At 44.1% G+C, this 12375-nt stretch overlaps 2 protein-coding genes across 5 annotated transcripts in view; one reads left to right on the forward strand and one right to left on the reverse strand.

Moving 5' to 3' along the window:
* Positions 1–7934, forward strand: CLDND1 (claudin domain containing 1). Of its 2 annotated transcripts, none has more exons than XM_069752710.1 (5): positions 1–66; positions 858–1164; positions 4251–4358; positions 4720–4857; positions 4942–7934. In XM_069752710.1, the coding sequence occupies exons 2-5, from the start codon at positions 894–896 to the stop codon at positions 5160–5162; spliced, it is 738 nt and encodes a 245-aa protein (XP_069608811.1). In that variant the 5' UTR covers positions 1–66; positions 858–893; the 3' UTR covers positions 5163–7934. The 2 variants fall into 2 exon arrangements, with proteins under 2 accessions (XP_069608811.1, XP_069608810.1); XM_069752709.1 differs by having other exon boundaries at positions 23–125.
* The window catches only part of ERCC1 (ERCC excision repair 1, endonuclease non-catalytic subunit), a 23724-nt gene continuing 19203 nt past the window's right edge, over positions 7855–12375 (reverse strand). For all 3 annotated transcript variants that reach the window (XM_069752708.1, XM_069752706.1, XM_069752707.1), the window contains 7 exons: positions 11987–12090; positions 11145–11244; positions 10978–11054; positions 10722–10821; positions 10534–10605; positions 9329–9397; positions 7855–8075 (listed from right to left, as the gene is read on the reverse strand). In XM_069752708.1, the coding sequence (XP_069608809.1) occupies positions 8022–8075; positions 9329–9397; positions 10534–10605; positions 10722–10821; positions 10978–11054; positions 11145–11244; positions 11987–12090 (576 nt within the window). In that variant the 3' untranslated portion in view covers positions 7855–8021. The remainder of the gene's footprint in view (positions 8076–9328; positions 9398–10533; positions 10606–10721; positions 10822–10977; positions 11055–11144; positions 11245–11986; positions 12091–12375) is intronic.

The following is a 12375-nucleotide window of genomic DNA, read 5'->3' on the forward strand; positions in this document are numbered from 1 at the left end:
ACCCTTCCCAAAATGCATTGCACCAGGTGACCCGGAAGAAGCCAAACGACGAAGCTGATTGCGAGGGTGAGGCTGCTGTGTCTAAGTTACGCGGAGTAACGAGCTATGTATCTGTCTTCTTCATGGTATGTGTGTGCTCATGTCCTGCACAGTATTACAGGGTGCGAGTATAGTCTGGGGAACTACAAGTGCCAGCATTGTTGTAAACACTCGTCTTAGTAAGTCATGGGACTGATGGCTCACTTATAGTACATTTTGGGGTCGTGTTACAGTTTCCCTTATGACCTGGGCTCTTAAAGGGAATTGTAGGATATCCCCTGTGCTAAGGATGGGGAATAAGTTTCCGATCGCTGGGGGTCCGATGTCTGAGACCCCCACCAACACAAGCACTGGAGGCCTATGTGATTAGAGCGGTGGTCTATCAGTCTTCGTTATGGGGGTGTTGAAGGTGGTCTGTATCTGGGGGTCCCATAGAGAATGCATGGAGCGGCAGTGTGCGTGGTGGACCCCCGCTCCATTCATACAGGGCCCAGTTCTTGCCCAGTGTTCTGGTAGCGGAGCGCTGACGAGCTTGGTCCTGCCCCTGCTAATTCAGATTTGTTTGTCTGTTTTCTAATTTCTCACAATTTACAAGATCTCTGTGTGATATCAGTGAGCGGCGGCCATTCAGCGGTTGGATCCGTCTCTGATCGTGCCCTGCTAGCCACCAGCCGGTCATGACTTCTCGGGAGGCCGTTCATTGACTGCAAGCAGAGATGTGGCTAGTCGGCATAGAGGCTGTGGGGAGACGACGCCACCTGCTGGTGGCACAGATTCCGCTTTCTGTACAGTAACACTTTCCCCTCTTGATCTGACAGATGTTCCCTCCAGCTCGCTGACCAGGGTAGAGCACCATGGATAACCGCTTTGCCACAGCTCTGGTGATTGGCAGCGTCTTATCTCTCCTGTCAGTGATTTACCTGTCTGCGGCAGTGGGCACAGTTTCCTGGTACCATTATTTCACTTCCTCCGTCCTCGACAATGTCAGTGAAACAGCTGCAAATGAATTCTTAACTGAATTGGAAAGGGCCAATGAGAAGGCATACACGGACGCTCTGTACCACTGCAACGGGAGCCTGGGGCTATGGCAGCAGTGCATCACCTTCTCCCAGCAGCACAGCGAGGGTGCGTATCCTCAGGGGCTTCCTCCTAAGCTTGGCTACACCTTGGTGTACTCATTACTCCTGGACTTGTAGAAATATCATTCATCCTATGCAGGGGTTTCCCAGCTAATAACGTTGTTTCTGGGCTCAGACTGTGATAAAAATAATAGAACACTTCAGATAAAGGAATGGTCTTATATTTGGAGGATGTGCGTTTATAATAGTAAATGCCCCTATAAGCAAAGTGCGGGGAGGAGAAGTCATAGCGTTTCATCTCCGGTCAGTTGCATCAATCCTTTTCCCCTCCATTATGAGCAGATAGATCATGGGATCACGGTGTGACTAACAGTCCATTACATGCTCTCATCTGACTTCCTTTGATGTTTAAGGTGACAGCATCACCTATTAAATCCCTTCTGGCAGCTCACAGGACCCTCCCCTCTTCATCCAATTCTGCCCTCCCTGTCCCACTATGTTTTCCCACGGAGCTGAAGATATAATGAAAGAGAGCAGTAATATAATAAGTGAGTTCATAGAATGAATAGCACAGAGTAATAAAAATTCCCTTACTAAGACAGCCTCTCCATACCTATTCTGTGTATGCAGAAGAAAATGTGTTTCCCTGAGAGACTTCACACAAATAAGGACTTGCAGGGAGAAACTTATCAACAGCAGGAGACAGGCAGAAGCTGCATTACACTTGAGACTGCCGAGCATGCGTTGTCGCGTAGGAGACTCTGCGGCCTCCGAGCATGCGTCGTGGCGTAGGAGACACTGCGGCCGCCGAGCATGCGTCGTCGCGTAGGAGACACTGCGGCCGCCGAGTATAGGAGACTCATAGGCTGCTATATATACACATCACAAAGGCCACACAGAGACTCTGCTGTATACATTGGGAAGCATTAGTTCTATCTCAATTATCAATCACTGGTTGCAGTTGGAGAGGAGGAAGAGTAATATGATGAGACTTGACCCCTTTGCAAAGCCAGAGACATAATTAGAAATGGGTAAAAAAAATGGAATCAAGATGGCGGACAACCTAGAGCTGGCATATCTACTAACATAGTTATACACAACAGCAGCTACATTATTCTTTAAAAATAACTAATGCTTCACCATATAGGGAAAAAAATAATGGAAAGCCAGTGATTCTCCTGAAAGAAGTTCTGTCACCAACATAGCGCACTGTAAATCAGGCCACACTAATACAGTGTAAAATTTGAGCACCCCTGGTCAAAATTCCTGTCATTGTGAACAGTTTAGGCTAGTTTCACACTAGCGTTTTGACGATGCGGAGAAAAAAAAGAAATTGCTACCAGCTGCGTCGTACGCTGGTCGCCGCATCGTCAAAACGACGCATGCGGAAGCATCCGCATACAGCCGCACAACCTGCGTACCTAATGTTAAAGATAGGTTCGCAGGCCGCATGCAGATTAGGCGGAGCTAGCGGTGGAGGTGCAGCCGAGGGCGGGGCTTCACGGAGGAAATCCGCAGCCCTCCGCAGCTCCTCAAAATGCTAGTGTGAAACTAGCCTAAGAAAGTTGAAGATGAAATGATCTCTAAAAGGCGTAAAGTTAAAGATGACACATGTCCTTTGTATTTTTGGCACACAAAAAAATATTGTCAATTTTTACATTTTAAAAATTACAAAAAGGAAATGGGCCGATGCAAACGTATGGGCACCCTGCATGGTTAGTACCTAGTAGCACCACCTTTTGCAAGTAGATCAGAGGACTGTGAGGGCCATTGTAAAACCTTCAGCTTGCGGCTTTTGATGTAGTCCATTGTGCATTTTGACATGTGTTTAGGATCATTATCCATTGTCAGAAGCCATCCTCTTTTAAACTACAGCTTTATTACAGGTGGTGTTATGTTTCCATCAAGAATTTCTTGACATTTCATTGAATCCATTCTTTCCTCCGTGAAATGTACCTTGTGCCTTTGGCTGCAACACAACCCCAAATCATGATTGATCCACCCCCATGCTCAATGGTTGGCGAGATGTTCTTTTCCTGAAATTCTGTGTCCTTTTTTCCCCACACATACCTTTTGATCATTGAGTCCAAACAGTTCTACATTAACCTCACTGGTCCACAGGAATTGTTTCTGAAATGTACAAGACTTTAGATGTTCTTTTGAATACTTCTGACCCTCAATTGAATTTTGAATACTTTTGACCCTGTGAGGACACAGGAGAGGTTTCTTCTGATGACTCTTTGATGAAGACTATATTTTTTGCAGGTGTCTCTGAACAGTAGAACAATGTACCACAACTCTAGAGTTTGCTAAATCTTTCTGAAGGTCTTTTGCTGTCACGTGTGGGTTCTGATTTTCTTCTCTAGCAATTCTACGAGCAGCTCGAAGTGAAATTGTTCTTGATCTTCCAGACCTTATCTTGACCTCCACGGTTATTAACCGCCATTTCTTTATTACATTTTAAACTGAGGAAAGGGCAACTTGAAAATACTTAGCCATCTTCTTGTAGCCTTCTCCTGCTTTATGGGCCTCCGCTATTTTCATTTTCAGAGTGATAGCCAGCTGCTTAGAAGAATCCATGGCTGCTGTTTGTTGGCACAAGGTTAGAGGAGGCTGGGTTTTTATAAAGCTGGGAAATTTGTATCACCTGGCCTATCCTAATGATGATGGTGAACAGGCTATAACCCTCACAGACTAAGGTCTGAAACCTTGGTCCGTTATCTGAGCACACAAATCTACAAGGGTACTCAAACTTTTGCATCGGCTCATTTTCCATTTTGTAATATTTCAAATGTAAAAAATGACTTCTTTTTTTTTTTGCCTAAAATGCAAAGGAAATGTGTCATCTTTAACTTTAGGCCTTTTAGAGATCATTTCATCTTCAACTTGCTTTAACTGTTCGCAATAACAGTAGTTTTGACCAGGGGTGCCCAAACTTTTACATGCCACTGTATACAGTCTTTAAAGTGTTAATTAGGGTCCATAACTATAAATGGCAGGAAAGGTAATGTATACGCAGGAGGCCATTTATTGGGTAATCTAGCATTCTTTAGGCTAGTCTAATAGACCTCTGTCTCCATACATTGATGAACAGTACTCTGAACTTGTCTTGTATCCTCCTTTATTTAACAGATGCCTCCTCTGAATTGCGCTGCGTCTCACTGTCTTTCTCGGATCAGTTCTTGGAAAAATACACTCAGCCCGGAAATCACAACACCGAGATTGACCTGATACGTACATGTAAGTAACCACATATAACGGGAGTGAGCATTTGGCCGATGCTTCAGGGAGTCAGTCATGTGAATGTAGTCAACCAGGGTATTACCTAGGACTCTAGTCATTGGCGCTGGGAGTCCACAGTGAGCCCGACCTTATTTGCCCGGTAAAGTTAATACTGGCCATGAGAAGAAGTACGGTAGTTTAGTAGGTTTCACCAAAGCTTATAGTGTATATTTGTGCCACCTTTTCCTATCTGTGGAATATCGTAGATTTGTAGTAATGGTAAGTGCCCTCACCCTCCTGACAATGGCTGATCTTGGTAGGGTAGTTGAGGTCCAAACTAGGAAAGCTATAAAAACCTTGTGTGATACATTTTTTTCAGATCTGTGGCGCTGCCAGTTCCTGCTCCCTCTGGTCGCACTTGGCCTAATATTTTTTGGAGCCATTATCGGTCTGGCTGGCTGTGTGTGCCGCAGTTTGTACCCGGCTCTGGGAACTGGGGCCTTGCATCTACTGGCAGGTAGGTAATGGTTTTCTCTGTACTCTCATGCTTATCACCGGGTGCTTCAGTCTCACTCCTCTCCACCATGCCTCTGCCTTGCAGGTGTGTGCACATTGGGAGCCGTTCTGTGTTTCTCCAGTGGGGTGTATATGCTGCAGAAGAGTCTGCCCCCTCCGTCAGAGGTCCGGGGAGAATATGGCTGGTCCTTCTGCTTGGCTTGCGTCTCCTCACCTCTGCAGATAATGGCTGGAGCCCTGTTCCTCTGGGCATCTCGTGCTAGTCGGAAAGAGTACTCCTTGATGAAGGCTTATCGGGTGGCATGATGAAACGGACCATGAGAAGGACTACTCACACTGGCAGGTGTTGCGGTGCCAGGATTCAAATGCAGGTCATAAGAGTCCATCTGAAATGTTTTCTGATGTTTTTATTTTTTTTACCAGATCCAGCTTGAAGCACCAGGGTTTAATGCAACTATTACAATTCCACGTAACCAGTATTTTGAGGCGTATTTACCTCTATTCCCGAATTCAGAGTAATGGTATCTAAAAGGCGTTTGCTTAGAGTTGGGGGCATTGCTCCCAGTGCCATGGCATAGAAAGCTGCATCTGTTTTAGCCACAGTATATGACCTATGTATAATTCGTATTATGTCATTACAAAGATGGATAGCTTTGCTAAAATCCTTCAATCCAAAGATATGCTCTCTATAGCCAGCAGTATGCTTCATGTATCCTAGCTCATATCTCGTTCCAATATATTAGGTTTCCTGGCTGTATACCATATATAGCTTCCTCAACATCAGTTTAGCTTTTTTAATTTAAAGGAACAGTCCAGCATAACTGGATATCCCTACTGCAGGACCTGAAAGGGCGCTACATCGCTTATCCTTGGTGTTCTTGGAGTACTGCCTCACCCCTTTAGGCTCTTTCTTGGTGGTATCACACTATATTCATTTTTTTCTTAGAGCTTTCCTTTAAGTTTTTTCTATCTGACATGATCATGATTTTTTTTTTTTTTAATTCCTACCCAAAAAGTATATTCTATTTGATAGAATGGGGCATTAAATGGCCGCTAACATGTATTGTGTATGAGGGCCCAGACACATGACGAAGAGAAGGATCTTTGTCATCCTTCTGTTCTCCATGCAGGTGAGCCACGGCATGTGTATGTGGTGGTCTGCATGATGTATCGCCTGGATAGAGATGGGCACACTAGTGCATAGCCTGGCAAACATGCAGTATGCCAGCTATCTCCGAGATGAACAAGATCGCTGGTGTGTACTGGCCACTTTAGTATGGGAGCCAATGTTACTGCTCCTCGCAAAAAAAGAAGAAATGACCCAACTTAGGGATTTTTAGGGGTTGGAGATTTTTTATTTTACGTCTCTTCATGCCAGGGGTAATACTGATCCTGACTATCGATATGTTAGCTATCACACTCAGCTCCCACGAAGGACTTTTAATATGAAGGTTTTTTTTAATGGCTGTTCTAACTTATTTGTGTATGGTCGCGTGTGTTTTATGTTTGCTTTATTGTATATCCTTGTGATTAGCTTGGGCAGCTGCAGCTATGTTTTTAACTGCGTCCCTTATGCTTTATCCGGTCACAATTAAAGGATTTGACACCCCTGACCCCCCCCCCCCCCCCCAATACACCACTCTTGGCTGATCTGCAATATCAGTAAATGGATGAGAATGGTGTGATTTCTGATCCTACCTTTTAGCTGGACAGTGTTGTATGCAGTCATTTACAGGAGCACATACTGTGTAGATGCCCACCACCCGACATTGTGCACATTAAGCTGCTTACCACCCCGTGAAATCTGCAATTTGATATAGAAGTAACTACTCCGTAAACGATTGGATATCACTCGGGATGGAAAGACATGATGCCACTGAAGTATAGCAAAGTATGTGCTTGTAGATTGTATATTTTGAAGTTGGAAAATGGAAAGTGATTCTGAAAAAACAGATCTCCGCTGCAGCACATTTTACTTGCACACTATTTTCTTATGTTCCCTACAACTTCTTAGTTTGACCACTAGGGGCATTGTCGCAGTGGAGTTCTGTATATATTTTTTTATTGGTCCTATTGCTAATATAATCGTACCTTCTGTTATACATGCCTTTTACTTGCGTTGGCAGTCTCTCTAAAATATTGATAGAGAATAAGGGAAGGTAGTTAAGTGCACCTTTCATGTTTTGTGTTCACAGCTCCTCCACAATTCCATGCCTCCTTAACAGTCTACAAATAACACCTTCTCTTTTGCCCCCTACCTCCTTATAGCTTATTGTACAAGTAGAGGGCAGACAGAGGAACCACGGCTCCAGCAGCAGACTACATAATATTTGGTTGTAGTCCGTTACCATGGAGACATTGGTGCCTGCTGCTCATATGGAGACCTAACAGCAGGAGAGTCTTATATAGTTGCTTGGTTTTAATTTTTAATGCTACCGAACACTAAAAAGACAATACAAATCTATTGGCCAAGTATCCAAAGAACTATTAGGGATTGTGCTACACAAACCTAATGATTCCTGCATAATCTACAAGCCCCATGAAAATCCGCTAATGCTGAACATACATACTATATAGTTCTTGGAGTATTACAGTGTAGTAACAGAGGACCTAATGATGCCACGTAATGTGCGGTTTTACAGCGGTTGCAAAAACAAAACAACTAAGCATTGATAACCACGAAGGAAATAGCGCTGCAGCAATATCACTAGTACAATGCCTTGATTTATACACTAGGAAGGCCCAGGTCAGGTAACATCATCCTCTTGTACCCAAGTCTGTATGTGTCATCTAGCAATACCTTGTAAGAGCAGAATGGTCAGGGGCTCTTACGTGGGACTCCGACGTCTATCTGTGGACTTGTGTTAGTACCAAGCTGTTAAGTAGATTTGTGTGTGTATATAGATGATGTGCCTCACTGTGTTAATGGCTGTACCGGCAGTGTTCTCAGTTTCCTGTCTAAACACTCCGAACTACTGTGATTAAAACTCCTTTAGGATTCAGAAGTAATAGAACATTTATTATACAAACCATATCCCATTTATATTTGGTACACAATAAAACAATCTGAAAAACTAATGAGTCTCTGTCCTGTGCGTATCTCTAAGGAATGACTGACTGCATACACAAGTAATGTTCTTCCTTCATGTCATAGGTCACTTGAAGTTACTTTTTAGCTTTTAAGAATGGTTCATGTAGAGCATCGAACAGTCTCTTCGCCTACAAGGGATAAAAAAATAAGGAATGGAGGTTACAAGAGAAGATGAAATATTGGCAATCGGTTGATCAGGCAGGAGTTGTCCTTAAAGGGAATCGGCCAAGTGAAAAAAGCGCTACTAAGGCTACTTCCACACATCCGTCTTTCGCCATCAGGCTCAATCCAGCAAATTTTGAAAAAACTGGATCTGGTGAAAGATGCCGCCGGATCTGTTATTTTCCCATAGATTTGTAATAGCGCTGGATTACTTTACGTTTTGTCCGGTTTTCGCCAGATGTGCAGGTTATTACCGCCGACCCTGCCTGGCGCCAACACTCAGAGCCATGTTTATTTCCCCCACCCACCAGCATTTGGCTTCCAGTCATAGGGGTGGTGCTGGCATAATTTCAGTTTCCGCTCTGAGTATAGAAAATGGCGGCTATAACCGCACCCCAGCACTGACAGCAGGATCCGTTATAGGGTTGGCAGTCAGTCAGTGCAGGGGGTGCAGTTACAGCCGCCGCTTTCTATACACTGAGCGGGGACCGAACCCCAAACTCACTCGAGAGGAATAAAGTTCATTACCTCCAGACAGTGAGGCTCTTAAGTGTGGGTGCCAGGCAGGTTCATTGACCCCATAGCTGCTGGTTAAGTGTTTTTTTCACGTGACAGGTTCCCTTTAACTGACATTTTACTGTGCAATGCCCAATAATTGGAAATGTAGTGGTATATATGACCAAAGGCAAAGTAATATATGGACAGATCAGGTGGGAATTTCAATATGTTACTCTGCGCTGGTTAATAGGAAGGTTTGTAAACATAAGACCCGCTATGTCAGGGGTGGGGAACATCAGGCCTCCATTATCTTTTATCCGGCCCCCGGGTAGATTCCCGGAGACTGGTTCTTTGGGCCTACAGCTGTGTTTTGATGGCCACCAAACCGTTGATTTCTTCTTGCTCTGTGAGCACACGCACCTAGTACTCACTGCTGACAAATGATTACGTCCTGACACCGTGCCAGCATCAGGACATACTTTGTGGGCAGAGTTAGCGTGCTACTTGTACGCCCCGAAAGGATGGTATACATATCCAAATGGCCCTTGGTAGAAAGAAGATTCCCCACCCCTGCCCTACGTGACCATGCAGGAGACCTAAAAATACAGGTTGGATGTATTTTTCTACATGAATAAGGCGAGCGCGTCTTTAGTCATGAATGTAGACTAGCCCCATGCAACACTCCTGTTTCCCCATATTTAAGATCTAACATCAGACTTACTTTTTGGGGTCCAAGACCTGGACAAAGAGAGAGATCTTCTCGAGATGCATTGGCAAGGTCAGCGAGAGTCTGTAGGGTACATGTTCATTAAGCAATGCACACATAGTGAAAATGTGGAATTGACAGATTTAACCAATTACTGCCCTTAACCTGCCGCATAGTAAGAGTACGGCACAGGTTTATAAAGCCCTACAACATTGACTTTTCATTAGTGGGTTGGATCCATCAATATGAACGGACTAAACTTTTCTATCAGGAGCTATACCATCTACAAGTCTGTGGCTATTGCCACAGTATAGCCCAAATTACCCATTTATTGAATGGTGGGGATTCCAGGGCTTGGTCCTGCCACCTATCAAGCGGGCCAGTAAAAGGTAGTCACAAGAAACTATCAGTGTTTAAAAGTATTCATCCTTAGGGTATGTCCCATTATTGCCATGAAAACCACAGCATTTCACTGTCCCATGAAAGTGAGTATTTCTAAAATCTTGTGCACACCCTGCTTATTTTTTTCCTTGTAGGTTTGAAGCCGTTTCACACCTGCAGCACGTCAATCTATCCAGCTTTATTGCAGCATGTTTTACCTATTCCAAATGAGAAAATGCATCAAAAATGTGTATCTTTTATGCTGTGCTTTTGTTGGCCCAACACTTCAGTGTTTGCAGCAAATGCCTAACGTGCAGATACACTTAAGGCATTAAAGGCTATTTCCCCCTAAAGTCTAAAAATTTCTGGTAAATCTTGGTCCTGTTCTGTCAAATTCTTAAATGTATTGGTAGCCAGGTTTTTGAGCTCCTGACTATCAAATCTGGATAATTACTAAGGGCTACGTTCCTAGCTCCTCTATTGTGACATGGCCAGGCACAAAACAACTGTTCAAACCAAGCACATGCGCTCAGTGCACCTTCCCACCTATCTCCATCCTACTGTCTGTGATTGCCAGGCCTAGCTTTACAGAAAGCGCAGCCCAGCAAGCTGCCCGGACACTGCAAGGTTGCACCTGTGCTTGGTTTGAACAGTCATGCTGACAGACTCATTTTCAGGTAACCCCGTGTCAGCTGCAGTAGCAGCCATATTGTCTGTCAACCAGATGCCCCTGAAACGGATACAACTAGAAAATTTATCAGCAATGACCTCAGGATAAATGTCACCAAGTCATACACAATGTGGGATCTACAGGTGAAGAGATGTGACAGAAAACTGACCCCAAATGTGGTGAGTAAAGTGCAACTGTCTGTCTTGTTCACGGACTTCACGGTGGTTAGGCAATCTGTGATCTGTAACAAACCAGATAGATATATATATATGGGTCATGCTTTTATATTACACACACTAGCCACAGCGCAAGACCCGCAATGGATATGACCAGGTGCCCCTATAGTGTCCTGCTCACCCTGGACATGAAGTCACTTTCCGTCCTTTCTTTGAGGACATCCGCCGGCTTCTGTTCATAGCACTTGTACGTCTCCAGGTATCTTGCGGCCTCCTCTGGACTATAAGAAATGGCAATTTACTTGACTAAATACACACATCTATAGATCTATCTACCAGAAGTTGACATGAAGCCTTTTGAGCAATTAGAATTTACATCTATGCAGCCCAATCCCGGTGGGCTATCTGTGTGCACATATAACGCAGCCCACTCTTACCTCCAGCTCAGTACCAGTGTACAGTCTGATAGGATACAGATCTTTGCCAGCTCTTTTAGAGTAAAATGGGGGTCTTTCTGTAAAAGTGTGCAGAAGAAAAAGAAATAACTTAGGATTTAATAATCTGCCTCCCATCATTTAAATAATGCCCAAGATTACATACTTACCACATCCACCAGCACCAGAAGAACACGGAGCGCATAGGACTGACCCAAAGACCGCAGCCGCGTGTGTATATATTCAGGATTTAGGTTGTGATATCGCAGACTAGATTAGCAAAAGAGGAAAGGATTGTGGAACAGAAATGAATGCAGAAACTGACAGGTATGGAAAATGGAACATTTCTTTATAAACTCTGCATCAAGCAAGTTGACAATTTTGGGCAGTGTTTATGTGCCAGTGGATGTTGAAAGCTGAGGAGCACTAGGTCTATAAGGTAAGCAGGGCTGTGCAGCCGGTAAGCCAAACCTCCGATTCCGACTCCACAGCCCTGAAGGTAAGTGATAGTGAAAGGTTGTACTGCAATTGTCACACTGTCTTTAGAAGTTCTGCCTGGTTTGCATGTGTTTCTGTGATTATAGAAAATGTGCCTATAGGTAGGCAATGTGATAACACAATAGACAGAAATCAATTTCAGATATTCGACTTTTCAATGACTCGCCAGTCCAGCATCTATCATTCCAGGTATATGGTTCACGTGACCACTGCAACCAATCACTGGCCTCAGCAGGGATGTTGGCCTGTATGGTACGTGACTTCTGAGGCCAGGGGCTAGCAGCAGTGTTGGTGTGAATGATGACCGGCATAAGACCAGATGCAGGACTGATGGGGACTATCCAATTGACAGCCCTGGAACAGCGGGAGATTTCAGAGGCGAGATATGGTCATACCTCCCATTCCAACTCATATATATATATATATATATATATACCAACTGCTTTAGTCTTACTAGTGAATGACATTTCCAATATATTATTTAAATAAAACTAAGCAACAACTATTGATTCACCTGAGAAAAAAGGCACAACATGTCTCTCCAAGTAGATAATCTGGCACAATTTCTCCAAACTCCCAAGGAATATTTCTAACATGCTTCAGAAGTGGGTTACCCCTCTGCAAAAAAGAAAACAAAAAGTACTATTAGGACAGATTAGTAAAAGACCCAAAGTGTATCATAAGCCACTCCATCATGGGAACTACTAGACCACAGGGAGAGCCCTACTGGATAAGCACTGGGCTTAGGCTAGGTTCACATCGCGTTAGTGCCATCCATGTAATGGGGCGTTAAACAGATGTGCTAACGCTGATACACAAAATCTTTTTTCTACGTTAACGCATGGTACCATTGCGTCGGCATGCGTTAGCAATAGAGGTCTATGCACAGCAAACGCGTCTGTT

Source organism: Ranitomeya imitator, chromosome 2 (assembly GCF_032444005.1).
Source record: "Ranitomeya imitator isolate aRanImi1 chromosome 2, aRanImi1.pri, whole genome shotgun sequence".
NCBI lineage: Eukaryota > Metazoa > Chordata > Amphibia > Anura > Dendrobatidae > Ranitomeya > Ranitomeya imitator.